Raw genomic sequence first — 26260 nt, 5'->3', positions numbered from 1 at the left:
ATCCCATCTCCTCCAAGACCAGGTGAGTGCATCAGGTCGCGGCGCCAGGAGCATCCTGGGGACAGGGCCTGGCTGGAGGTTGTGGGGTTCTTTCCTCAGCTTTCCTCCAAATATTTAACAATCCTCACTGCCCAATCCTTGCTCTCGATCCTGGGATCCAAACCTGCTTGGATGTTAGCAAATAGCTATTTTTGTTAGGAATATAACCCAGCTAACCTTGCTCAGGCTCACCGGGGCACATCCTCCCCTGCCTCGCATCTCCCCCCACCCAGGCCATCCAACCTGAGTGATCCTGCAGGCTGTAATCAAATGCAGAGCAACTGGCCCTTTGGCTCTAATTAGTTTTGCATGAGTGTTGGGGGAAGAAATCCATTTTCATAAACAGAAAGGATTTATGCTGCTCCTTCTTGCCTTTTTTTTTTTTTTTTTTTTTTTTCCCTGCCAGTCCCAAAGCACTTTGCTAAGGGCTAGCAGGGAGTCATTTTATGAATGGTTTAGATTGAGCAATGCATTATTAATAACAGCCAATCAGGCAAGCAGCGTATTATATATCATTTCAGGAGGTTCGCTTAATTCTGGGGAGTTATTTATTGCTCTTCAGGAAAAAAAAAAATAAAAATCTTTCTTCTTACTACTTTGGCCTTGAAGGGGGATCTGGGTGGGAGGCCCAGGAGGGGTTTGGGATCTCCACGTCGGGATGTTTCTACCCCTGCAGGAAGAGTTTTTGCTGTCGTCTCTTCACCCTGGGTCTGCCAGTACCTGAAGTCCGTCTCTTCTGGGTGCCAGCTTGTAAAGAAAGCACCTCTGCAAAAAAAAAGGCTAAGTTGGGGAATGGCTCAGAAATTTGGGAACGTATCGTGAGGAGCTTATCCCCACACCCTGCTGGGGTCTCTGCGGCCCCCGGGGCTGCCGTGGGGAGGCTGCTGCTGCTGTTAGTGACTCCCCCAGCCTGCACAGAAATTTTCTGGCCATGCACAGAAAGCCCTGCTGGAGGAGGGAGCCCCCTCCCTTCTGGGGTACCCCAGCTGCAGCCCCTTCCTCCAGGGCCGGGCTTGCCGCGACCAACGCCGCCGGAGCCCTTTCCTCGCCGCCTGGATGGGGTTTATGGCAGCTCAGGGCAACGAGACGGCTAATCTGGCCCCCGCAGCCCGCTGACTTCGCTATTGTTTTACAGGACTTTGATGAGGCCAAGTGACAGCAAACAGATGGGGCCAGCGCCCCTTGTAGCCAAGCGCCTGCTCCCCGCGCACAACCCCGGATTAGACCGCGGAGAATCCCCGGGGCACGGGAGGTGCCAGCTCCTCAGCAGGAGCCTGAGGGGGCTCCGGGAGGGGTGCCGAGGGGTGGTGAGATGGTGCACGCGTGGGTGCCTGCACACGCTTGTGCAAAAAGCAGTGATCGGGGTGCGCGTGTGGCTATCCAAAGGGGACACCTGGCGGTGGCTGTGGCGCACTGCGTGTCGCGCACGGGCTGGGTGACACCGCTGGAGAGCCCTGCGTGTCCCCAGTTCCCCCAGGGGAGAGGGAAAAGGAAGGGCAGAGACATCTCGCTGTCCAGCATCCTTTATTTCACGAGGATTTCAGTGGCTCTGATGGGGTGGGTCGTCCCCCCCTGGGGCTGCCCCAGAGCCCTGAGCGCTTTTATGGTGGGGGTAGAGAGGGGTCGGGGCTTGCAGGAGCAGCTGAGCGCACGAGATGTTGGAGATGGTGGCACCAAGGTGCTGGAGCAGCTCGGTGCGGGGGCTGCAGGAGGTCCTCATCGCCCCCAGGTGCCTGCACCCAGGGCAGCTCAGCTCCCCCCCGCTGTCCTCAGGCCTCCTCCAGCTCCTTCACCTATTTCCCCTTCCTGGGATGGGGTGGGGGGACCCACACTGAGAGCCCAAAACCCAGGAGCAGGTGAGAAAGAGCAGAGCCCCAACTGCTGCTGGTCCTGAGCATGGGGGGGAGCCAGGCGATGGCCAGAGGGACACAGCTGGGGGCTCGTCCCTTCCTGCGAGCCTCATGTGGGTGCAGCTGGTGCCTAAATTTGGGGAGTCAGTGTGGCTGAGACACTTCGTGGTGCCAAAGGACCTAAAGGTCTGCTTGGCCTCTGGGGGAAAAGGGGACTCAATGGGCCCAGGAGGAGGCTTGGTGGCTCCAGGCTCAAATCCCATCCCTGCATGAGGTGGACATCCCTGGTGCCAGGTTCCCCACGGGAAGGGCGACGCACTCAGGAGGCTCCAACCTTGATTTTTCTCCCTTTCCCCCAGGGACAGTCCTGTGCCACGCATGTGGCTCCCTGCACGCTGCCTCTCTGCCCCCTCACTGGGGTAATTTCCAAAATATCCCCACCTGGAGCACTGGAGACATGGCCAGGTGAACATATACGAGCATGGGAGCAAATCCAAGTGCTCCCAGCGGGGGGAGATGGGTCTCCGAGCAGCAGGGTGTGGGGATGGGGTCCAGGGAGGGATTTTTTGCCCCACTTTTTTCCCCTTTTAGAGGTGAATTGGAAAAGCAAGGAAAAAAGCAAAGGAAAATGCATCAGGAAGTCAGCAGCAGGCTGGGATTTGGTCTGGAAACAGCTTTATTGAAGAATAATAAGAGTTTCTGCACGATTAACTCATACAAAAGAAAAAATAAAAAAGGCTGGGAACCCCTCATTCAGCCAGCTCTGCAAACCCACCCCTGGCCCCAAATCCATTTCCAAAGGGCCCCCCTGCCAATGCTGGTGGTGGGGAGATCCTGGCAGGGATCCCATGGCCCATCTAACAACCCCTGCATGGGGGAGGGGGTGCTACATTCAACTTAAAAACATGATTTTTGTATAAAAATGGGTTTTGTGCTGCAGATGACCTTCCCAGGGAAGCCTGCGCTAATCCCCTCGGCACGGAGCGGCGAAGGGGCTACGGCACGAATCTCCTAGGGAAAGCAGCACTACGGGAGTGGGGGTCTGGGCAGCTCTCCCTGCAGCGGGGTGAGGGTTGTGTTATCTGAAGCTTAGGGGGAAAAAAATAAATGAGTTGCTACCCTCCATCCCCATCCTCCATCCCCATATCTGCCCCTCTTGGGGACTCAGTGACCCCTGGTGAAGAACTGCTGGGGGTGATATCAAGGATGGTTTCAGGCTCCCAAATCCTTTAATCCTTTAATTCTTTCCTGGGGAAGAGTCCGAGCCAGACAGCTGTCCCTCTGCCCAGAGCTGGTTTGCCACGGGAAGGAAGAGGCCATCGGGATGCCCCGTGAGGTCAATTTGGGGATGCTGCCACGTGGGACCCCACCTCCGAGCGAATCCAAGCGGGCTTTGCTGCCTCCCAGAGCGGGGAGGTGACCCTGGCTGCTTCAGAGGGGACGAGGAGAGGCGGTCTGGTCCTTAGCGTGGGCAGGAGGACGCGGGGACGGTGGTGGCTCAGCAGGGAGGCAGGTCCGGCGTCACGCTCACCACCGTGTCCTCCTCGCTGTCCTCCGAGCTGATGATGATGCTGTTGTCTTCTGCAGGAGGAACGGGATGGGGCTGAAGCTTTGGGGGGGTGAATCCAGGCAGCCAGAGCTCCTAATTAGTCTAATTACTTGCCCGTGCCATGCCCTGGGCTTGGTTTTTGGATGTTGAAGGCAGGACACAGAGCTGCGCCCATCCCTACCCCATGGGGTCCTGCTTCCCCTTCTCTGCCCCAGTGGGGTTTGGCCAAGGCCCTGAGTACACCGGGGTGCCCAGAGGCTGAGAAAAAAGAGGGAAACCCCCATAAATTTGGGGTGGGGGACTCCATCCCTGCTTCCCACCTGCATCATCAGTGCAGCTCCTGCCAGCCTTGGGGACGCTGCTGCAGTTATGGCTGGTTGCGGAGGTGCTGGGCTCCCCTCTGCTGTCCCGCTGGGTTGAACTGGGCTCACTGGGGTCCGCTGTGGCGTTGTGCTCCAGCTTCAGCATCTTGGGTGACACCTGGCTGCCCCTTTCCACCTGGGGCCGCCAGCGCTTGCACCGTGCGGTGGCAGCGGGGAGCTGCAGGGGACAGAGCAGGGGGGATGTAGGGTGCCGGGGTGGCCCCGCCAGGTCCCCAGAGGGTCCCGTCCCCCTGGGGTGCCCCTTACCGTGCTCACCTGCATGTCCCCGAGGCTGATGGTGAAGGTGGGCACGATGCCTGGGCTCCCACGCTGGGCGGGCTCCTCTTGCTGCAAAGAGAGCGAGGAGCGGTGGTTAGGGGGTCTGGGGGGCACACAGCTCTCTGTGGGACTGGGGTGGCCCTGAGCAGTGGAGGGGACAGGGGGGTGGGGGAAACTGAGGCACAGCGTGGCCAAGGCTTGTGCTGGAGCTGCTTGTTTGCAGGGTCAGGGACAGGCACTGCTGGCTGGGGACAGGGGAGTGACTGTGACAGCGACAAAGCAGCTTCATGGGGGAAATCCCTGTGTTTTTTTTTCTTGTTGGCTAAGAAATGGGGGATATAGGATGGGGAAGGCTTGCAAAGGTGGAGGTGGCAAGCCCTGGCTGACGCAGAAGCCCTCCCCAGGTGGCTCTGGGATGAGCCATGGCTGTCTCACCTGGTCGTTCTCCAGGGCCACCTCCACCACGGGGACAGCCTGGGAAGAGGTACCTGCAACAGAGCGAGCAGCGCTGCGGCACGGCCCCTGCAGCACCAGCCCAGAGGCCACAGCTCTGCCCCCCAACCTTCCCTGTGGGATGGCCGAGCGCCCTGCAAGAGGGCCTTTGGGCAGAGAGGCGGGCGACGACCGTCTGCTTCCATCCCTGGCACTAAATCCTCACCTGCGTGCCCCTCGACGCGCTCGGCCAGCGCCTGCAGCCTGGCGCGGCACTCGGCGAAGTCCCCGTGCTGCGCTCGGCCCCCGGCCGCCGCCGGCCGCAGCCGCTGCAGCTCCCGCAGCGCCTCCCTGACGAAGGGCTGCATGTCCATCACCTCCTGCTCCGTGGCGTACAGCCTCATCTTCTCCACCAGCCGCTCGCCCGCCTCCATCCGCCGCAGCACGCCCTCCACGCGCCGCAGCTCCCCCGCCAGCTCCCGCCGGCCCTGCTCCCGCCGCCGCTCCACCAGCCCCAGCAGCTCGTCCTCCTCGCGCCGCACCAGCCGCACCAGCTGCTCCACGCGCTGCCGGATCAGCTCCCGCGTCTCGCCGCTCGCCGCCTCCAGCCGGGCGGCCTCCTCCTGCAGCGCCGCGCGCGACGCCTCGAAGCCGCCCCGCCGGCGCGCCAGCTCCCGCCCGGCGGCCGCCAGCTCCTCCTGCCGCCGCTGGATCTCGGCGCGGATGTCGCAGTAGAAAGGCGAGTGCTGGGCGTCCAGCAGGGCGCACGAGCAGCACAGCGGCTTCTCGCACTTCTTGCAGTAGATGCTGCCAGGGGAGGGAGCGAGCTTCAGCCGGGGGTGCTCAGCAGGGTTTTAGCCAGAGGGGAAACTGAGGCACGAGGTGGGGGATGCTTTGGGCACCCCACACCGCACCCTGCTGCGGCTCTGGGGTGTTACAACAGATCCAAAGGCTCTCCAAAGGTTGCCCGCAGAAGCTGGGGGTGCCCCATCCCTGGAAAGTCGGAGGGGGCTCTGGGCAGCCTGCTCCAGGAGGTGGCACACCGGGGTGAGCCTTGGGGTCCCTCCCAAGCCCTCCAGGGACTGGGTGAGCTTTCGGGTCCCCCCCAAACCCCAAGCGTGGTCCCAGCCCTGCAGCCTGGTGCAGCCCCAAGCTCCCCAGCTTGGGGACAGCCCCGGGGACGCGTCCCCACGCTGACCTGGTGATGTGGCCCTGCTCGGTGTGGCCGTGACTGGAGCAGAAGAGGGTGCAGGACTTCTTGGTGCCCTCCAGGAAGCGATGCGCCGACTCGGCCCGCAGCTCCTCCACCTTCCTGGCCTCGTGGCTCCTCTTCTTGAAGAACCACTGGTGGTCCTCAAAGCAGCCGGGGCACAGGAACTCCTCGCACTCGGAGCACCAGACGGCCGCCGGCTCCCTGCGGCAGCGGCTGCAGCTCAGCACCCCGCCGACGATCCTGCGGTAGACGCGCAGCCTGGCCTGCAGGCTGGCGAACAGCACGTTGTCCACCTCGGGGATGCCGTTGGCCTGCGGGATGGCCTCCTGGCACACGGGGCACTGCCCCACCGGCTTGTTCTCGCTCAGGCAGCCCAGGCACAGGCTGTGCAGGCAGGTGAGGAGCTTCAGGCTGGGCGATTCCTGCCGGCAGCCCTCGCAGAGGACGAACTGGAAATCCTCCTCCTCCTCTTGTGGCCGGGGGGGTGCCGGCTCCATGGGGGCAGAAGGCTCCGTGGAGGCAGCGGGGCCGGCTGCGGGGGGGAGAGGAGCAGGGAGGGTCAGGCAGGAATTTGGAGATGGGAAGATCCGATCATGTGCTCAGAGCCATTTTTCTTTCACTTTTGCTTCTCCAGTTTTTGGAAATCGGAGGGGAATTGGCGGTGGGGGGGCGGGTTGAACCTCTTTGTGCCAACCAGCCCTGTCCCAAAAAGTCCCCCACAGCCCTCTCCAGCCCACCAGTGAGCCCCATAATAAAGCAGGGTGCTCCCCCCTGTATTCCCCCCCACCCTTTACCCCTTTACCCACCCCACGGAGCCATCTAGCACCCCGGTTGTGCCCCCCCCTTTCCCCCCAGTGCCTGCAGCTCCCTTTCCATGGGGGGTCCCCACTGTGCCCCCCCAGCCCTTTGGCCCCCTGCAAAGCAGCGAGGACCCCCCCAGACACCCACTTACCATCAGGGGTCCCGGAGGGCCGGGGGGTTTCGGTGCTGCCGGGCATGCGGATGGAGCGGGGGGGCCGGCTGAGGGCTCAAACTTTCGTTTCTCTGGGCAGCCGGGGGAGGAGGAGGAGGAGCTGGGGGAGGAAGGAAGGATGGCGGGAGGGGGGCACAGTGCCAAGGGGCAGGCTGCTGGGGGAGGCAGTGGGGTCATGCATGGGGTCCCCCCTATCCCACCCACACGTGGCCACCTGCCCCCACCAACCCCCCGGCCCCGCACCGCACTTTGGGGTGCTGGTTTTGGGGGAAATGCCGGGTGTAGGGGGGGTGTTGTTACGGGGGGTGCAGGTTTGGGGGATGCTGGTGCCCGGGGGGTGCTGTTATGGGGGATGTTGGTACCTGGGGGATGCCGGCACTATGGGATCGGAGGGCTCAGCTGCTTTGTAGGATCCCTGCGCCTGTCTGGCTGCCGCCGCCTTTAGGGCTGCACCCCCGGCCCCAATTCAGCCAGGGAGGCTTAAAAGCGCCCCTGTTGCTCTCAGCGCCGCTCTCCGCGGGGTCCCCACCTCCCTTTGCCGGCTGCCGAGCTGGAGGAGCGGCGTTTGGGCGGCATGGGAAGGCCGCGCCGGAGCAGGAGCTGCTGGGAAAAATCCCTCTGCTCCGTTTTTATAGGGTCAGGGCTCCCTGCGGGGCCGGGGGACCCTCTGCAGCCCCCCGAGGTGTGAGTTCGGTGGAGGACCCGCTCCTCCCTGCGGCTGCTGGAGCAGATCCCGAGCAGGGCCCCCCGGAAAAGCTCACCCAGCCCGGAGCCTTTCGGTGCGGTGCCGTCAGCAGCCACATGACGTGCGGACCAGGAAGCGCCGGCAGCTCCCTCCTTCCTCGCCGCCAGCATCCTCATCCTCGCCGCGGCCTGGGGGTCGCCGGGAGGATGGCAAGTCCCCGGCCCCCAGCCCGGCTGGGGCCCCGGCTAGGAAAACACGGCGAAAATTGCTTTATTTGAGTAGGCGCCCTCCGGCGCGGCAGCAGGGCTGGTGTTTGGGGTTTCTGGTTTGTTTTTCTCGCTGCCTCTCCGCCCCGCCGCGCAATGTTCAGCCGCTCGGGGTACCAGGCTCTGCCCCTGGGGGACTTCGACCGCTTCCAGCAGTCCAGCATCGGGCTCTACGGTGCCCAGAAGGGCTTCTTCTCCTTTGGGGCCAAGCAGGACCCCCTGGCACCGGCTGGGAATGGTGCAGGTGAGCTTAGAGGGGAGGTGCTGCCTTCCCGTATATTGGGGTTTCTCTGTAGGGTGTCGCTCTGGCTGGCTGCCCTCACGCTGCTGCCTCCCCTGAGGTGTGGGGAGAGGCACGGCTGGGGCGTGCTGGTGGGGAAGGGGGTGTGGGAGCGGGTGCACATCCCCTGCTGCCCCCCCCCAGAGTCCTCCCAGGGCTGGCTGTCCTGGATCTGCCACGGCATCATCACCTCCCTGGTCTTCCTGCTGATGGTCGTCACCTTCCCCATCTCGGGCTGGTTCTCCTTGAAGGTAAGGAGCGTGGCTGCGACCCATCCCCTGCGGGGTGCACAACTGGTTCCCAGCATGGCCCGGGGTTGTCCTTTTGCCCTGGCCCACGTTTTCCCTTCCCAGATCGTGCCCGCCTACGAGCGAATGATCATTTTCCGCCTGGGCCGCATCCGGGCGCCGCAGGGACCCGGCGTGGTCCTGCTGCTGCCCTTCATCGACCACTGGCAGCGCGTGGACCTGAGGACCAGGGCCTTCAACGTGCCCCCCTGCAAGGTGAGCTGCCCTCCAGACACCCCCGAGCCCCCCGGAGAGGATGGGTTTTGACGTCGTGCTGCCCGCAGCGTTCGTTTTCTCCACCCTCATGGGGGGAATCGTGGGGATCCCCACCCAGGATCCCCCTGCCTGGGGCTGGAAAGCTCCCCTTGACCTTGCACGCCTTGTTCAATGCACATTGAACATCTCCAAGACATCAACCCCTATCCTGACGTCTCCTGATAACAGCTGGAAGCTGGCTTTGATATTCAGATCAGCCCAAATATCACCGTTTGGGTTGGGTTTGTTCCTTATCACCCTCCTATTAAAGGGATCTAGAGCCGGTTCCTGGCTCTCAGGCTCTCAGGCTGGGCTGTGGGGTGAGGAAGGGGAGAGATCCTGAGTCCCTTCTCCCAGCTGACCTCCAGGGATGGCGCGGTGATCTCCATGGGTGCCGACGTCCAGTTCCGCGTGTGGGACCCGGTGCTGTCCGTGCTGGTGGTGAAGGACCTCGTGGCGGCCACGCGCATGACGGCGCAGAACGCCATGACCAAGGCGCTGGGCAAGAAGAGCCTGCGGGAGATCCACGCCGAGAGGCTGCGCATCGGGGAGCAGCTGCTGGTGAGGGCAGCCCGTGGGTTTTATGGGGTCGGAACGCGTGGGGTGCCAATGGGAAAGGATTTTGGGGAAGGAAGCAGGGTGGAAGGGCAGTGTCTGCTGCCCTCCATGGGCCAGGGCGAGAGCTTTTGGGTTAAACATCTACAGAATAGGATCTAAAAGGGGGTTGGAGTGATACGGTGGCAACTTTGGGGTCTCTGGGGTGGTCTGGTGGAGCCCTGTGCCAGCCCGTGGTGACCAGGGGAGCAGCCTGGGAGGGAGCCATGGAAAGAGAACCCACCAGAGCCGTCCTCGTCCCAGCTCCTTGGGGCCAGGAGAGCCCCTGCAGGAGCAGGGCTGCATGTGAGAGCAGCCAGACTGCAGGAGGTGGCCTGGCAAGCCTGGTCCACCACCCCGAGCCCAAAACCAGGGGTAGCAGGAGCACAAAGGAGCCGCGGGATGCTGCTGTAGCTGGTCTCCCCGCTCCCTACCCTTCTTCCTGGCTCTGCAGCTGGACATCAACGACATGACCAAGTCCTGGGGCCTGGAGGTGGACCGCGTGGAGCTGACCATGGAGGCTGTGCTGCAGCCCCCCCGTGAGACCCCCACGGGACCTCCGGCCGCTGTGCCCCCAGTGCCCGGGCTGGACGGCACCGCGCAGCAGCTGGCTGCCCACCTCCTCGGCACCACCCTGGCGCTGGCCAGCAGCGTGCCCAGTGCCCCGGAGGCAGGTGAGGAGGACGGGAGCTCCTCTTTTTTCCTTGGGGTGTCCCCGCTGCGTGCCCAGTTGTGATGAGAAGGGGCTGGGGAGAGGAGGAGAGGGTCTGCGGGAGCTGGGATGGGGTGCGGGGAGCCTGGAGGGAACAGAGGGCAAGCTGGGGGAGCGATGGGGAGATTTTGTCTCCGTGTGCTTTGAGTCATAGGGCGAAGACAGGCAGGAGGTATGAGGACAGGCATGTCTCTTCAGGCCCCTTCTTATTCCTAATACTGAAAAGCTGTAGCCCACAGTTGCTGATGGACTGCCTGTGCCATTTCTTTGGGTGTTTCAGCTCTGGGAGGAGCAGCACGAGTAGGGAAACTGGAACCAACGGGGGTGGGAGGAGGAGGCAGCACGCTGACCCATTTCTTGGAAATCCCACCCCGATCTGTGCCCAGGAAAAGCCTTTTGGGAACATTTCCCACCCACTCGGTGGGAAATGGAATGGGCAAAAGGCTGTTCTCCTCCCACTGAGCTGGAAATCCTCTGGATAAATGGGTTTCTCTGCTCCCCGGGGACCAGCAAAGCTCGCCACCCAGAGCTGTCCCCTCCTGTGCCCCTCTGCCCCCAGCAGACAGCGTGGAGACGGTGAGCGAGGTGGAGCCTGCCGGCGCTCCCCACCTCGCCCGGAGGACGCTGAGCGCGGACGAGCTGCTGGCGGCGGTGGAGCCCGTCCTCTGCGAGGCCCTGGTGGGCCAGGTGGGAGCGTCCTTCCAGGTGGACATCGCCCTGCCCGGCGGCGCCCGCAGCTCCTACTTCATCGACCTCTCCTCAGGTCACCGCTCCTCGGGGTCGTGCAGCACATTTGGGAGGGTTTCTGGAGCCTCCCCGAGGGGGTTCGTGCTCCTTGGAAGTGCGAAGTGGCCTCTGGTTTGGGTTAAACACGCGGGTTTTCCTTCAGAAAGAGAGCACCGGTGGAAAACTGGCAGCCAGGTCTCCTCGTGGCTGGCCGAGTGGGATGGATCAGGGGCTGGTGGCTCTTGTCTGCCACCGGCCCCAAGGGGGACACGTGTGGGGAGCACCACAGCCACGCTGGCATCCCCTTATCCATCCCCCACAGGCATCACCAGTGGTTTTTCTGGTGGCCACGGCCAAAGCAGGACAGGGCTGGGAGGCCGACCGCTGGAACGGGACATCAGTGGAGCAGTGCAGGAGAAATTTGTCTTCAGCAATGACTGCTGCCTCCAAATCCCCCCTGCCAGCCCCTTGTCTGCCACGTGGCCCAGACTCAGTCCCTGTGAAATGATGGGGAAAATGCCAGCAGGCAAGGCTGGATCCCAAACCTCTCCACTTCTCCCCCCCTGCAGGCAGCGGGCGAGCTGGCCGCGGCGTCCCCCAGGGCAGCCCCGACGTCGTCCTGGAGCTGTCGGAGAAGGACCTGCAGGACCTGGTCCTGGGCGAGCTGCGCCCCCTGAGCGCCTACATGAACGGGCGGCTGAAGGTGAGGGGCGACCTGCACCTCGCCCTGAAGCTGGAGGAGCTCTTCAAGGTGATGAAGCAACGCAGATAGAGTGTGGCAGCGTGCGTCGTGGTCGGGGCGGAAAGCAGGACCCCAAAGTTTTGGGGGAGCGCCCTGGAGGCCCTGCTGCCCTCCCCGGGGAGCTGGCAGGAGGCAGGAGAAGACCCGAGTGAGGAAACTGAGGCAGCAAAACCTTCACCTGCTCAGTGAGCTCCGCTGCCAGCCCTTATCCTTGTTCTCACCCCACGCTACTGGGCAGGAACCAGTCGGTGCCCCAGCTCGGGGACGCTGCGGCCAGGTTTGGGGCTGAGTTTGGGGGCGTTTTGGGGAATGCCCAGCCTGGAGGCAGCCAGGCCCTGTGTTAAGTGACCGCGCTAATTGTGCTTCGACGTGCTTCTTTGCATGCGTGCCGTGAGGTCTGTCCGCAGGGGGGTGTGTGCACTGTATATAGGCGTACACAGATATCTATTTATTTTGTAAGCTTCCTTTCTATCACCTCCGGGCGGACAATAAAGCTGGTCTGGGGGCAGCTGATGGATTCTGCGGGCAGGATTTGGGCCAGCTGTGCTCCTCAGCCCACCCTGCTGCACCCCGCGGTGCCTCAGTTTCCCCAGGGGAGCTGATGCCCGTGGAGGGTGCTGCGTGGGGGTGCCGCGGGCTCCATCTCACCACGCAAACACCCCAAGCCCTACCAAGAGTCTCTCCGGGGATGCTCAGCTCCCCTCCAGCACCCAAAATTTCGGACTCCGGGCAGCCTCAGCCAGCCCCAGAGCATTTTGAAGGACCCGCAGGACGAGGCTGACCGGTGGCATCGAAAACTGAGACATTTCACACCAAACCACCTGCTAAATCTCTTCCTCAAAGCTTGGGGCTGGGTGGCACCAAGCAGAGCAGGGGGCTCCCCATCCAGCTAAAGGCTCAATTGGCCTCATTCTTCCTTCCTTGGGCTACATTTTGGGGACCTGGCGGGCAAATATCCCCTCTTTGGGGGTCATCCCCTCTTCAGAGGTCGTTCCCTGTTGGTGGTGGTCCCCTCCTTGGTGGTGTCCCCCCCTTGGTGGCAGTCCCATAGCTGCCAGCGGCTGCTCCCAGCACACTGCTGGATGTTGGATGGGATGGATGGGAAGCAGGGCACAGCCCCCCCCGGGACAAAGAGGGCCATGGAGATGCTCTGCAGAGCTCCACGTCCCCTCCAGGCCCCCTGTCCCCCAGGAAAAGCCCCTTTGGTGGCAGAGCCCTTCCTGCCAGCCATCAGCAGAGGGCTCTGCGCTGCCGGCCTGCCCACCTCGAAGGTGGAGCCTGGTTCCAGCGCAGGAGAAATCGAAAGTGGGCTGAAGGAGCAGAAAGAAGGAGCAGAAGGAGCAGAAGCCAAAGGGAGGCTCGGTGGCGAGCTGGGGGTCCCTCCCTCCACCATGGCCAGCCCTGACCAAGTGAGCCCCTGGGCAACGTCGGGATGCTGCAGGGGATGGGGAGGAAGGGAGGATGCTGGAGGCCACGGGGTGGAGAGGCTAACGAGGAGAGGGAGGACGTCAGCCTCTGCTGGGAGGCCAGGATGGGGGACAGAAGGGCTGGGAAGGGGGCAAGAGGGGAGCTGGGCTGGGGGGAAGGAGGCTGGGGAGGGAGATGCTGGGGGCGGTGGGAAGTGCTGTGCCCCGGCAGGATCCAGGATGTTTCATTGTGTGCCTCCACGGACCTGTTTTGGGGGCTGGAGGCTGGGTTTGGGGGTGGGAGGCTGCGTTTGGGGGCTGGAGGCTGCGTTTGGGGGCTGGAGGCTGGGTTTCCTGCTCCCCACCCCATCTCTCCTCCTCCCCGTGGGGTCCCCCTGCGCACAATCCTCGTGGCACAGCCAGAAGGAAGCGGGAAGCACCACGCTCCTCCTTCCTCCAGCTGTGGTTTGTGAAGTCGGCAGAGCGCTCAGTGGCCTTCCCTCTTCCCTCTTCCTCCCTCCCCAAGCAGCAGCAGCAGCAGCAGCAGGAGGAAGAGGAGGATTTCCAGTTCGTCCTCTGCGAGGGCTGCCGGCAGGAATCGCCCAGCCTGAAGCTCCTCACCTGCCTGCACAGCCTGTGCCTGGGCTGCCTGAGCGAGAACAAGCCGGTGGGGCAGTGCCCCGTGTGCCAGGAGGCCATCCCGCAGGCCAACGGCATCCCCGAGGTGGACAACGTGCTGTTCGCCAGCCTGCAGGCCAGGCTGCGCGTCTACCGCAGGATCGTCGGCGGGGCCGAGCTGCTCTGCGACAACTGCAGGAAGGAGGGCGAGTACTGGTGCTCCGAGTGCGAGGAGTTCCTCTGCACCACCTGCTTCGAGGCCCACCAGCGCTACCTCAAGCGGGAGAGCCACGAGGCCAGGAAGGTGACGGACATCAGGGCGGGGGCGCTGAAGGATTTCCTCGAGGGCGCCAAGAGGACCGGCAGCTTGGCCTGCTCCAACCCCACCCACAAGAACCAGACCCTAAGGTAGGTCTGGCGTGCTTGGGTTCATGTCACCAAGCTCGTTGGTGGCTCTCCGCTGTCCCCGTTGGAACGGGTCCCCGAGATGGGTGGGAGGGTGAGCTCTGGGGACCGGGGGGAGGTTTGGTGGGGAAGGTGGTGATGGGACAGGGGACGAGGCTGCTGGAGCACAGGAGGAAGGCAGCTGGTTTGGGCAGGAGGAAAGGGTGTGGGTTGTGGTGCTGGACGAGCTTGGGGGCGTTTTGGGGGTAAGGAGTCCCCCAGATGGCTATGGGCGCGATGTTCAAACGCCCTCATGGAGCAGTTCTTGCAAAGTCCCTTCTTCACCCTGGTCCGTGCCCTAACCCCCGGCTCCACCTGCGCTTGGCCCCGCAGCATCTACTGCAAGAAGTGCGAGAAGCTGGTGTGCTGCATCTGCGCCCTGCTGGACACGCAGCACGCCGGGCAGCACTGCGACATCGGCGCCGAGATCCAGCGGCGGCAGGAGGAGCTGGCGGCCGCCGGGCGGGAGCTGGCGCGCCGGCGGGGCGGCTTCGAGGCGTCGCGCGCGGCGCTGCAGGAGGAGGCCGCCCGGCTGGAGGCGGCGAGCGGCGAGACGCGGGAGCTGATCCGGCAGCGCGTGGAGCAGCTGGTGCGGCTGGTGCGGCGCGAGGAGGACGAGCTGCTGGGGCTGGTGGAGCGGCGGCGGGAGCAGGGCCGGCGGGAGCTGGCGGGGGAGCTGCGGCGCGTGGAGGGCGTGCTGCGGCGGATGGAGGCGGGCGAGCGGCTGGTGGAGAAGATGAGGCTGTACGCCACGGAGCAGGAGGTGATGGACATGCAGCCCTTCGTCAGGGAGGCGCTGCGGGAGCTGCAGCGGCTGCGGCCGGCGGCGGCCGGGGGCCGAGCGCAGCACGGGGACTTCGCCGAGTGCCGCGCCAGGCTGCAGGCGCTGGCCGAGCGCGTCGAGGGGCACGCAGGTGAGGACATGCGGAGGCCGGGGGGAGGTTGGAAGCGGGGCCGGAGGTCAAAAGCCTGCAGGAGGCAGTGTTCTCCTTGGGTTTCAAGTCTCCTTCTGCGACCTGACGGACTCTTGCTCTTGGGGCGTGCTGCCGTCCCTTGGATGCAGTTGTGGTGGGAGGGCTGGGACCGGGCTGTGCCATGGGCTAAGGGAGGTTTGTGGCACCTGGATGTGTGGCACACGGAGCAGAGGCTCACAGGGAGGCTGATGTGGGGAGGACTGGGTCACCTTGGCACCCTCATGGGGCTGTGGCACGTGCAGGTGTCCCGTCTGTCCCCGGGCCCTTGGTCTTGCTCAGCGTGGGCTGCTCAGGGCGACCTGGGGCAGTGATTCCCCCTCTGTTTGCTGCCTTGGGATGGCATATCTGACCAGGAGGGTGAAGGGCTTCCAGGGACACCTGGGCTGGCCACAGGTGGGTTTTCCCAGGTGTTCCCCAAGTTCTCCAGGCAGGATGTGGTGCTTTGGAAATGGCAGAGGCCGTTGCATCCATGGTGTGTGCAGAGATGGAGCCAGGAGTGGTCAGGAGGCGTCAGCATCCCTCCTGCAAATGGGGGGAGAGCAAGCAATGTTTGTGGGGTTTTCCACTCCATCCCCTTGCTGCTGTCAGGGCTGATGCCATTCAGACCTGGGCTGTGTCCTCCTTGGCAAGCCGTGGGCTTCCACGACTGAGCTCCCCAGGGCTGGAGCTTGTGGTTTCCTGGGGATGAGATGCCTCCCGCCCTGCTCCTTGCGTCTCCCCCCACGGTAGGCAGCACCCCTCCAGCTCCCCTCACCAGAGCAGCCTGGCAGCACCTCCTGACGCCCCTCTCCTGCTCCCTTCAGCCCCCGTCCCCATGGCAGGTACCTCTGCTCCCCGTCGGGATGCCCCATCTGAAGATGAGAGCACCCCAAGCCTCAGCCTCCTGCCTCAGCCTCCTGGGGAGATGCGTCCCGGCCGGGGAGGGGACACGTCCCTCGAGCAGAGGGATGAAGAAGCGGAGGAAGGCTCGGCGTCACCTCGTGGGACCCGTAGGGACACCGCGCCTCTCCCCAGGACCCCCCAGGCCTCCCCGCAGGAAGATTTCGGCTCCTGGGCCAGGTCACACACGCAGCAGGTCGCCGAGCTCCTGCGGGTCGCCTCCTGCTTGCTGCGGGCTCACTGCAGGTCCAACAAGCACCTGGCAGCCCTGTCCCGGGGCGTGCAGTCCATGTCCCGCTCCCTGGGTGCCCTCGCCTCCACCGTGGGGACAATTCTGCAGCCGTGCTGCAGCCCCCCCACCGTGCCCACCCCCTCGCAGGGCTCCCAAAACTTGGACTGGCCGACGCTCCCCTCCGACCTGCTGGAGCTGTTCCCCTCCAGCGCTCTGCAGGGGGATGAGACCACCCCAGGTCCTGCAGCATCTCCCCCTGCCCGTGAGCCCCCCGCCAGCCCCCCGAGGTCTGTGTCCCCCAGGGAGCGCCCCCGTAGGGGCAAGCGTGGCTGCAAGCCCAGCAGCAGCCCCGGGAAGAGGAGGAAGAAGTGACAAGAAGTGACATCCCCGTCGTGGCACCATGATGATGCTCCGAGCAAGGAGGGGTGCACGGAGCCTCGTCTGCAAGAGGGAGCTGCGGGCAAGATGCCTGCGCTGGTCTGCGGCTGCTTGGAAGCCCCACTGCGTGTCCCCCCAGGGACCAAGCTCTCCGTCACACTTTACTGTGCCAATAAAGTCCTCCTGGGCTGAACTTTTGTCTCTTGCTGGTGTCGCAGCCTGGAGGGACCCTCCTGAGCCCGGGGGCTTGGGGCTACCCAAACCGTGCCCCGTTTCTCCACCAGGGGTTTGAGCAGGACCACGGCAGCTTTCTGCCAAAGCCACAGGAGCCTCGGGGACACCGGGCTGGGGTCGGCAGGGTGGCATGCCTCCAGCTGCCAAATCGTGTTAACTTCTCCCTGCATGATGCTACTAACAACCTTTTTCCCTTCCCAGCATGTGCGGGCACCTCCACGAGCTGCAAACCCAGGGGGGAAAGGGTTTCTTGCCAGGGTGGGCAGCAGGGCGAGCAGGCAGTGCTCCAACCCAGCCTGCAGCCTCGCTGCTTGAACTTGGCCTCTGCAGCATCTCCCGGTGGGGTTTGTGGTTACCCACAGCTCCAGCGTCCCCGTGGCCACCTGCACCTTCTGCACCTCCAGCCCTGCTCGCTCTCAACCCGCTGTGTTTTTGTTCTTTCAGAAGCTGCCCCTGCTCCAGCCATGGAAGACTCCCACCAGGTGAGGCTTTCTGCTCGTGTTGTGCCGGGATTTCATCCGGGGCTACCTTTGCTCAAGCATTTGGCTGCTGCTTCCCTGCCTGCCTTGCTTTGAAAGGGGAGCTGGGCTGCAGAGCCACCCTGGTGCGAGCTCTCTGCTGGTTTCCAGTCCCACCCCCGGACTGGGACTGGTCTAACATCACCACGCACAGCCCAGAGGGGTCCTGCCCTGGGGATTTGGGGAGGGGCTTGGGCAGGGGAGCGTGGTGCCAGTGATGGGGACGTGGTGCTGGGCACAGCAGAACCTGTCTGGGCAAGACGAATGTTTGCTTTGGGCAGGAACACGCAGGGCTGGGAAACCAGCTGGAGCACGGCACCATCAGCCATAAATTGCCTCTGAGGCACCAACGGCCATTAATTACACTTCCAGGAAGAAGCTTCTTCCCTGTGCCATGCCAGCTCTCCAGCTCACGCCCCTTGCCACCACTGCCTGCTCTCCATCTCCCGAAATAGGAATCCTCTGCTCTGCTTCATCTCGCCCCCTCCCCAAGCCCTTCCGAAGCCCAGGACCCCCCTCCCCATACACACACGTCTCCAAGCACCAATCTGCCACCCTCCCACCTCCTGCTCATTGCTCCCTCCTCCGTCCTTCTTTTGGTCCCCACATGGAGCCATCACATTCCCGGGCTGGTATAAGGGGCAGATGTTTGCTCACCCAAGCAAGGTGCGTGGTGGGACCTGCACTCACACCACATCTCACCTGCCTTGGGGTCATTACCTTGGGATCGTTACCTTGGGTTCAAATGAATGGCCAGAGGTGGCAAGGCCTGGGGATCCTCAGTCCTTCCCTCAGACCTCTGCATTGACCAAGGACCAAAATATCCACCCTGAGCACGTGGGGACGCTCACCGGGCTCTGCTTTGCCCACGTAGGCCCCCTCTACCTCCACTCCTGCCAAGAGGAAGACGGACAAGAACACCAACACGCTGCCATCCCCAGTGAAAGTGATGAAGGTTGAAGAGGACGACGACGGATGGAACATGCTGGAGGAGCCACAGAGGCCGAGCTGTGAGGAGCAGCCTGGGACCAGCTTTTTGAGACTCACCATGGACGACAACCTGCTGGAAGGCATGCTGGATGCCAACGGGGGGCTCTGCGGCTTGGGTAAGCGGTGTGCCTGAAGCTCTTGGTGTCCCGAGCAATGAAGCCACGGGTGGAATTTTCCACCGTGGTGTATTTTTTATCTGTGGCTTGAGGGGGAATCTGTCGGAACTCACGGGCATGTCTTTCCTACCCCAGCAGATAGCAATAATCCCAGCTTGGAAAGCGCTGAAGAGGACAGCGTGGATGAGGACTCCAAGGTGAGTGCAGCTCTCCGTGCTCAGCCGTGTGTTGCTCGCTGTCTAAGCCACGGAGGCTGCACCACTTGGTGCTTCCAGACCCCCAGGGCCGTCCCAACAGCCCCTGGCAAGAAACTCTTCACTCCCGAGCACCAAAATACCTCTCTCAAAACCCTTCAGCTCTTTGGTAGCCCCAGCTTTTCTGCCACCTTTGAGCAGAAAGCCAGTTAGGATGGGTCCAAGCGGGCCGCCCCCCATGGACACGTCACGTTGGTCTGGGGTGCTGGAGGAGGTAAGTCTTCATGGCCAGCTGGAGGGGCTTCTTACACCCCAAGGGCTCCAGCAGGCAGTTTGAATTCATTTCTGGGCTGTGGTAACCTCCAGGACACGTCAGCGCCCAGAGCTGCAACCCCAGTTCTTCTTGAGACATTTGATAAGAGCCAATTTTTGCTCCTCCAGGACTCCAGCCTGCTGGAAGGTCTCGGTAACATGCTTGATGACAGCACCAGCGAAGAGCACCTGGGCTTCCCCATCCGCCTCCAGAACACAATGGACACGAGACAAGGGTCCTTGGTCTTCTTTGACGTCAAGATTTTGAGTAAGATCCTAGCTGGGGACGCCTTAAGCCCCTCTCCTTAGTCCACCCTCCAAGAGCTGTAGGAGCCCTCACATTCGTGGTGTGGGGCTGATCCAGAAGCTGAGGGTGGAGGTGGACAAAAGGATGGATCCCTCATCCCCCCGCTGCCGTCAGAGCTGTTAGAGCAGCCCAGTCTGTTTTATTTCCCCACCGAGTAAGACTAATTCTGCTTATCCTTCGTTTCTCCCCACTCTCTTCCCTCGTTTCTTCTCCAGAAAACGAGATCATCCAGATGGCAGTGGTCGACGGGGAGCAGATACTGCCAGTCCTCATCCAGCCGGTGAAATGTTTGCCCAGCCTGATGGCCAAAAACAGCGTCTGCGAGGTCGGCCTGAGGAGTCTGCTTGGCCACCTCCACGCCGTCCACAAGCCCATCCTGGGTGGGTTCAGGTTCTGCTCGCTGCCCCTTCCCACCTTCCTGGAGGCTCTGACGGTCCTGGGCAAGAGAGAGGAGTTCAGCTCCGCCGTGTACGGCTTCCTGGACGTCCTGCCCCTGATAAAGGAGAAGGTCCCCGAGAGGGACAACTACAGGCTGAAGAACTTGGCCAGCACCTACCTGTGGCGGGACCTCAGCGACCACAGCGCCATGGAGAACGCCAGGGCCGCGAAGGACCTGTGCGAGGTGCTGGACATCGACCTGCTGAAGAAACCCAGGCTGGTCCTCAGCCACGCCAGCCTGGAGTGCTGGGCCTCCCTCCAGCCCCTGCTGGAGGAGAAGCTCCTCAACAAGGCGTCAGCCCAAAGGCTGGCCGCCTGCAACGTCGGCCTCTCCGAGCTGTGGTCCTGCCACCGGCACGACCCCAGGCAAGGTCTCCAGAAGCTGCGTGCTGTGGTCAACGCTCACCGGCACGGCTCCGAAAAGAAAATCCGCAACCTGAGCAGGGTGCAGGTCTACTTCCAGCACCAGCAGGATGAAAGCCGCGAGGCCCCGGCGGGCAGCGATGTGCCGAAAGATATAAAAAACAAGGAAAACTGAAAAGGAAAACTGAAAAGTGAAAGTTGGCGCTGCCCTGTGGCCTGGCATCCCGGCTCATCCGCAGCGAGCCCTGCAGGCTCACATCCCTGGTTTTACCTCCAATGTTTCCTTGTCTGGTGGCTCTGGTCCTGGCCCCGCTCCCGACGCCTCGCCGTGCCTTCGTGTCCCCTCTGGGCTCTCCAGACTGTCGGGGGAGCTTTCCAAATGCTTTTTTGGGGACGGGTGCTGCTGCCCAGAGCGTCCGGCTGCAGATGAAATAAATCGTTTCTCTATTTTGGTGTGTGTCACAAATAGTTTGCTTCAGCTCCCCCATCCCTCAACGCCCCCCGGTGAGCACCGAGGGTCCCCTGGGGCCAGGAGCAAAGCCCCGAGCTGCCCCCAGCGCCCTGCTGCGCGGAGCCACCCTCGTCCTTCTCCTCGATTTATGGCCTCCAGCACGAGGACCTGGCCTCCTCCCCCTCGGGGATGCCTCATTTCCCATAAAAGCGTTATTATTCCTAATAACGATTTTTCTACTCGGTGTTTGGGTACCGCTCATCCCAGCCCCGGTCCGGCCCGGGAAGTGGGATGGGTCTGTTCAGGGAGGGGTTTAAACAAGCGTTTTCCTCCCTTTTGCTAAAATCCCGCAGGGAATGCTGCTCGGAGGGAGGATGCCACCGTGTGGAGGCTCGTCCCGCAGCAGCACGGCCGTGGTTTGGGCTGGGGGGTGGGCTATGGGCTCCACGATCCCCCCCCCCCCGGGTCCTGGAGGCTGTCCAATGCCCCAATTGGAATTGAAATTCCCCCAAGAAATGCAGGATTTTTTGTTCTTTTCCTTTTATTATTCCACCTGATTCGAGATGAAATGTCCTCTTCTTCTTCCTGCCCTCAAATCACCTTTTCTTGGGTAAAGAGCCAGCCGTGAATCCCTCCTGCCCTGGAGATCCCCAATGGCCCTTGACATGAGCAGCTCCTCAGGGATCACTGCAGGGCTGAAGGGACAAGTTTGGGGACCTGAAGGGAGGGAAGATGCCACCTCCGTCCCACCCCACAGCCCCCCACAGCACAAGGACCCCATTCTCTGGAGGAGGGACCCATCTCTTGGTAGGGCTGGTTATTACCAGACAAGGCACAAAAACCTCCAGCTGGCTAAAATCCAACACCTCTTCTTTGGCAAGGGACCCAGCAGCTCGTTAGCTAATTAGCACCCACCAGGATGGGCTCCCCAGGGATCCAGCTGCTCTCACCTGCTGCCAATCGCCCTTGACAGGAGGCGAGGGCTACAAAAGCCCCCGTGGCAGCTGGTGCTCCTTGTGCTGGGTTCTGGTGGGCAGGATGAGGCCGGGGAGCAGCCTGGGGTTTGCTCTTTTCTGCTGGCTGCTGGGGGAGGCAGCTGCTTACAACCCCTGGGGCTTCCTGAGAGGGGAGGCAGAGCTATGGGGGGCTCCTGCCATGGGGCAGCCCCCTAACTTCTCCCCGTGGGCATGGGTGGATGTCTCCCAGCTCCAGGCTGCTGCCCCCCTGCACCCTGTGGCTGTGCAGTGCCAGGAGGCTCAGGTGGTGCTCACGGTGCACCGGGACCTCTTCGGCACTGGGCGCCTGGTCCGGGCTGGGGACCTGACCTTGGGCACAGCTGCCTGCCCACCTATAGCCCAAAATGCTGCTGAGAATGTGGTGACCTTCGTGGCTGGGCTGCACGAGTGTGGCAGCACCCTCAGGGTAAGGACAGGGGCTGGATCTTTTAGCATGGTGCTGTGCACAGGGAAGGGATGCTGAGCGTTTGGGCATCCCCCTAGGGGCTTCAGGATGGCTTTTCTCCTCCATCTCACAGCGTTGATGCCAGCCCTAGAAAGGCAGCAGCTGCCAGCCCTGTAAATGCCTGCTGGTAAAGCCTGGTAGTTCTGTTAGCCAAGGGCAGGCTCCCTGCTGCCGTGATGCTCTGCTGTTTGCTGGTGGGCTGGAGCTGATGTGATGCTTGGTGGAGCGTGTCCCGCTTTGGCAGAGTGGTGTGGTTGGGCTTTAAAAGCTTAAAAGCCTTTCCCAGGAGCTGGACATCTCATTCTGGTTTTAGGGGTGGCAGAAGCTGTGCTGTCTGGGCTGGGGGCCAGCTTTGGCCCATCAGCAGGGACGGGCACGGACCAGGCAGAGGTTGGGTTTCTCCTGACAGATCTCCAAATCCTCCCATGTGTGCTGTGCTCACCTCCTCCAGGGTGCTGCCAATGCAGCCCAGGAGCCCCAGCAGCTGGTGCTGAGCTCAGGAGTGTTGCTAGAGCATGGCACGATGCTGCTCCAGAGGAAACTGCCTTTGGTCCCTTTCCTCCGGAGGGGTTTGGGGCCACCAGGGTGAGAAGCTTTCACTAAAGCCCCCTGGGGGACAGACCCTCCTTCTGGGCACATGGAAATGAGAAGAAAAAAACACCGAGGAGCCAGGCTTCAATGTGCTGCTCCGCTCCTTTAGCTGAAGGAAAAGGGCTCTTAACGGTGGATAACGCATCTCGTCTCTCCCCAGGTGACCCCCGATGCTCTAATCTACAGCACAACCTTAAATTACAGCCCGGTCCATGCAGGCAACCCCGTCATCGTCCGCACCAGCCCCGCTGTGGTTCCCATCGAGTGCCACTACCCCAGGTGAGTCGATGTGGATGAACACCTCCCAAACCCTGCTGCCACGGAGCCTTCTAACCGGGGCATTCCTCTCCCCAGGAGGACCAATGTGAGCAGCAGTGCCATCAAGCCCACCTGGGCACCTTTCCACTCCACCGTGGCCTCGGAGCAGAAGCTGCTCTTCTCCCTGCGCCTGATGAGCGGTGGGTTTGGGGACAGGGTCTCCTTGGGCAGGGTCCTTTGGGGTGGCTGGGCTTCAACTGGGTGGCACAGCTGGTGCTGGTTTCACCCCGGGGTGTGCAGGTGGGACACGGATGTGGTGCTTTTGGGGCTTTGGTGTGATGTGGGCAGCCACCAGGGCTCCCTCAGGAGGGGAGAAGCACCGGGAGCCCCCCAGCTCCCTGTTGATGACAGCCTGCTCTGCTTCCAGATGACTGGAGTGCTGAGAGGGCCTCGGCCGTGTTCCAGCTGGGAGAGGTGCTGCACTTCCAAGCCGGGGTCGATGCAGAGAACCACGCGCCCCTGCGGCTCTTCGTGGACAGCTGCGTGGCCACCCCAGCCCCGGAGAGGGGCTCCTCTCCCCAGTACGCCTTCATCGACTTCAGCGGGTACGAGCTGGCCGTGCCTCGGGTAGGGACGCCTTTCCTCCTGGATTTCAGCAAGGAGAAATCCTCGGCCTTGCCTTTTTGCCTAGGTGCCTGGTGGATGGGCAGCTGGATGATGCCACCTCGGCTTTTGTATCCCCACGGCCCCGTCCAGACGTGCTCCAGTTCGCAGTGGATGCGTTCAAGTTCGCAGCAGACTCCAGCAGCCTGGTAAATCCTCCCCAAAGGGAACCCCCTGGTTTGAAACCACTTTCCCAAGTTGTCACTTATGGACCCCCCTGGGGTGGCAGTGCTCCTTTTGGGGACCCCTCTAACAGCGCTGACCCCTTCTGCTTTGCTTTCCCCCCCCCAGATCTACATCACCTGCCACCTGAAGGCCTCCCTGGCTGACCGTGCTCCTGATGCCCTGAACAAGGCTTGCTCCTTCGACAAAGCCAGCAGCCTGTGAGTACCTGGGGGGCTCGGGGCCTCTCCCTGAGACCCCGAAGCATGTGAGGGGTCCCTGATGAAGGGCGGGCTGGTCACCGGGCTCTCTTGCAGCTGGGTGCCCGTGGAAGGCCCCCGGGACGTGTGCTCCTGCTGCGGGGCTCGGCGCTGCCCCTCGGGGGGGCTCTCCAGGAGGCTCCAGGCTCCCTCCCGCTGGCAAGGAGGACGCTCCCGGAGGGACCTCTCCTCCCAGCCCGGTAGGTTTATGGGGTTTTGCATCTGGTGCAGCTGGGACAGCTCGCTCTGAGCTGGGTGGTGGGAGCTAAATGTCCAGAGGAGCCCATCAGAGCCCTGGTGTCCTCCCTTCTAGATCCTGTGGTGGAAGAAGAGGACGTCGTGCTTGGCCCCCTGCTCATCCACAGCTGGCAGCATCCCACCAGGGGCAGGATGCCCTCAGGAGGTAGGGTGAGGGCAGGGATTTGGGGCAGGCCGTGGCAGGTCCCAGCTCTGCCCCTATAACGCCTCCCTGCTTCTCCTCCCCAGCTGCAGGAGGTCACCTGGGGCTGGTCCTGGGGCTGGCTGCGATTTTTGGCTTGGTCGTCCTGGTCCTGGCTGCTCTGGGAGCTCTGACTGCCTGCCGCCAGCCCAGCAATCCTGTCTGAGACGCTGTCAGCTTTTATGGCCTGTCTAATAAAGAGAAGTAAACCTGAAAGGCTGGGGGACTTCCTGGGGTGGGGGTAGAGAAGCATGTTGGAGGGTGAGCTAAGCAAATCCCTGTGTTCATCCATAAAAAACCTGCTTTTAACCCATTAGCTGGGCTGCTTTGCCTCTCAGCCTGTCTGGGTCTCATTTCCCTGCCCTCAGCAGGGCTTTGTGGAGCCTTAGGGACCCTCTGGAGCACCCAACAGGGAAACAGTGTGGAAAAATCAGCATGCACCCTGCCCTTCTTCATGGAAACAGGCATTTAGCCTTAAAAATGCTCCTGTGGTGCATTAGTCATTCCTCACTGATGGTGAAATTAAGCTAAAGCCAGGCAGAGCTGAGGCCTCAGTCAAATTTGGAGCACGTGTGTGGGAGGTGAGTTAAACCTGGGGGGTTTAGGTGATTTTCTTCGTGTCCTGCACTAAAGCTGCAGTGCTCTGAGTGCAAACTGGCCTCGTGGAAAAAGCAAATCTGGAGAAGCAACCCCAGCAGGGAGGAGGCAGTGACCACAAGGAAGCAAGGCTCCGCTGCTGCAGGGAGCTGAGGGCAAGGAGGGGAGCCCTGCGGGTGGGTCGGGCTCTGCCCGGGACAGGGGGAGGCAGGAATTCCACTCCCTGCCCCAAGGACTGTTTGCACGTTTTCCCCAAGGCTTGTTACATATTTCTGTGTGCAAACAGTCCTTGGGGCAGGGAGTGGAATTTCTGCCCCCGCTCCCCCCCAGAAAGGGGTTTGGGGTTGGCATCTGGTCCTCCCTCTGCTGCCCTGCATGGGCAGGGCGCCCCAGAAGTGGTTTTTTTTGTTTGTTTTTTTTTTTTTCCCAAATTCCTTTTCAATTTTCAATATCCTACCTTGGTGGCACTAAGCCCCATATAGCTGTCTGCCAGAGCAAAGCAGGGGCCACAGCAATGTGGCAGGAGCTGGGGCTCGCTCACAGCATGGGATTTCAGGGGCTCCGAAGGCTGGCAGCATCCATCCACCTCCAAGAAGGAAGAAAAATGTTGGCCAAATCAGCTTTATAATGAGATTTGGGATGGGGGAATGTTCTGTGGCTTGCACCCATGAGCAGTTGTCCCCCTTAACAGCTCCTGTCCCCAGATGACTTTAAGAGAAAAGTTCTGTGCTCTAAGTGAAAATGAGACATGCTTGCAAGCTTTCTTTGCACAATGGGGGAAAAATGCTGCTGTGGGGTTGCTCTGGGACTTTCTGTGCTCGCCCCCTTTCCTGGCCGTGCTGGGATGGGGCCAGCATCCTCTTCCGCTCAGCACAGAGGGGAGAAGGGCACGGGGACAAGCGGCGAGGGCTCGGCTGGGAGCAGAAATTCCCTTTTCCAGAGCCAAACGCCTCCCAGCTCGGGGCCTTTCCACCCCAGATGGCCACCCCCAAGCCCTCCCAGGGGGGATCCAGCCCTGGGTTTGAGCCCTGGCACCCCCAGACCCCCGACCTCCCAAGCCAAGGACCCGGCCGTGCTGCTGCCCTCGTGCTGAGGCTCCCCCGGGGGGGCCACCCACTTATTTACTGATTCAGCATCGCCTGCTGCCCTTATCTTTCGTCAGCACGAGTGCCTTTGCCAAATATTCTGCCAGAGCTGGAGGCTCCCTGCTGGAATCCCTGGCATTTCTACGCAAGCAGCAGTCTCAAGGTATTTTAAACACACAGGAGAAGCCCTGGCCGGCTCCGCAGGGAAAGGAGCCAGCAGGAAAGGCAGAAGGGTTAGGATTTTGGCAGGATGATGTGGGCACGTCACACAGCTTTTGGGGAACGTTGCAGCAGGTACGAGCCATCCCCAGCTCCAAAATCAGTGGGGTTTCCGCTAGCAGCGTGCTGGCTGACACCTGGCCCAAAACCTTGTTTCCATTTCCTTTAAATTTCCCAGCAAATGGTCAAGCTGCTCCTGTTCAGACATCCACGCCGTCCTGCTGCCCCTTGTGTGAGGCTGCCTGGGGACATCCCAAAAGGTGCAGAAGGATTTGGGGTGTGCAGCAGAGCACCCTGGGTCTGCTGTGCCGTGGCAGGATGGGGGGAAAGGAGATAAGGGCACTCAAACAAAGGGGCTGAAAGTGTGTGGGGTTTAGCTCTAACCAGCTGCCCCCCTCCCTGAGTGCCAGCCCCAGGTATTTCCCTG

The 26260-nt window shown here is 62.1% G+C and overlaps 4 protein-coding genes across 9 annotated transcripts; 3 read left to right on the top strand and 1 right to left on the bottom strand.

The window, feature by feature from the left end:
* Positions 1–2556: 2556 nt before the first annotated feature.
* On the bottom strand, positions 2557–7457 carry PML (PML nuclear body scaffold). Of its 2 annotated transcripts, none has more exons than XM_082768704.1 (7): positions 7060–7457; positions 5710–6256; positions 4738–5318; positions 4515–4567; positions 4068–4148; positions 3759–3978; positions 2557–3470 (listed from the first exon to the last, which is right to left on the bottom strand). In XM_082768704.1, the coding sequence occupies exons 2-7, from the start codon at positions 6219–6221 to the stop codon at positions 3388–3390; spliced, it is 1530 nt and encodes a 509-aa protein (XP_082624830.1). In that variant the 5' UTR covers positions 6222–6256; positions 7060–7457; the 3' UTR covers positions 2557–3387. The 2 variants fall into 2 exon arrangements, with proteins under 2 accessions (XP_082624830.1, XP_082624831.1); XM_082768705.1 differs by having other exon boundaries at positions 4077–4148; positions 7060–7455.
* A 64-nt stretch (positions 7458–7521) lies between these two features.
* STOML1 (stomatin like 1) lies at positions 7522–11746 on the top strand. 3 transcript variants are annotated; one of them, XM_082768708.1, is made up of 7 exons: positions 7522–7892; positions 8073–8179; positions 8282–8431; positions 8876–9031; positions 9519–9738; positions 10336–10539; positions 11072–11746. In XM_082768708.1, the coding sequence occupies exons 1-7, from the start codon at positions 7745–7747 to the stop codon at positions 11272–11274; spliced, it is 1188 nt and encodes a 395-aa protein (XP_082624834.1). In that variant the 5' UTR covers positions 7522–7744; the 3' UTR covers positions 11275–11746. The 3 variants fall into 3 exon arrangements, with proteins under 3 accessions (XP_082624834.1, XP_082624833.1, XP_082624832.1); XM_082768707.1 differs by having other exon boundaries at positions 8828–9031; positions 10339–10539; XM_082768706.1 differs by having other exon boundaries at positions 8828–9031.
* An 826-nt stretch (positions 11747–12572) lies between these two features.
* Positions 12573–20062, top strand: LOC309882306 (protein PML-like). Of its 3 annotated transcripts, none has more exons than XM_082769235.1 (8): positions 12573–12653; positions 13180–13676; positions 14046–14626; positions 16854–16891; positions 17802–18033; positions 18169–18230; positions 18669–18807; positions 19062–20062. In XM_082769235.1, the coding sequence occupies exons 1-8, from the start codon at positions 12636–12638 to the stop codon at positions 19820–19822; spliced, it is 2328 nt and encodes a 775-aa protein (XP_082625361.1). In that variant the 5' UTR covers positions 12573–12635; the 3' UTR covers positions 19823–20062. The 3 variants fall into 3 exon arrangements, with proteins under 3 accessions (XP_082625361.1, XP_082625362.1, XP_082625360.1); XM_082769236.1 differs by having other exon boundaries at positions 12615–12653; positions 13177–13676; positions 16857–16891; XM_082769234.1 differs by having other exon boundaries at positions 12615–12653; positions 13177–13676.
* Positions 20063–21253: 1191 nt separating this feature from the next.
* On the top strand, positions 21254–24098 carry LOC309882245 (zona pellucida sperm-binding protein 3-like; the record flags this gene model as incomplete). The annotated part of the gene is made up of 9 exons (XM_082769148.1): positions 21254–21520; positions 22311–22429; positions 22505–22608; positions 22836–23013; positions 23100–23220; positions 23363–23454; positions 23551–23693; positions 23807–23896; positions 23980–24098. 9 exons carry the CDS (start codon positions 21254–21256, stop codon positions 24096–24098), a joined length of 1233 nt encoding a protein of 410 aa, XP_082625274.1.
* Between the last annotated feature and the right edge of the window lie 2162 nt (positions 24099–26260).

The sequence above is a fragment of the Aythya marila genome (assembly GCF_965140915.1).
Source record: "Aythya marila genome assembly, chromosome: 11".
Classification (NCBI taxonomy): domain Eukaryota; kingdom Metazoa; phylum Chordata; class Aves; order Anseriformes; family Anatidae; genus Aythya; species Aythya marila.
Note: the sequence above shows the minus strand (reverse complement) of the source record. Positions and strands in the feature narration are given on the sequence as shown.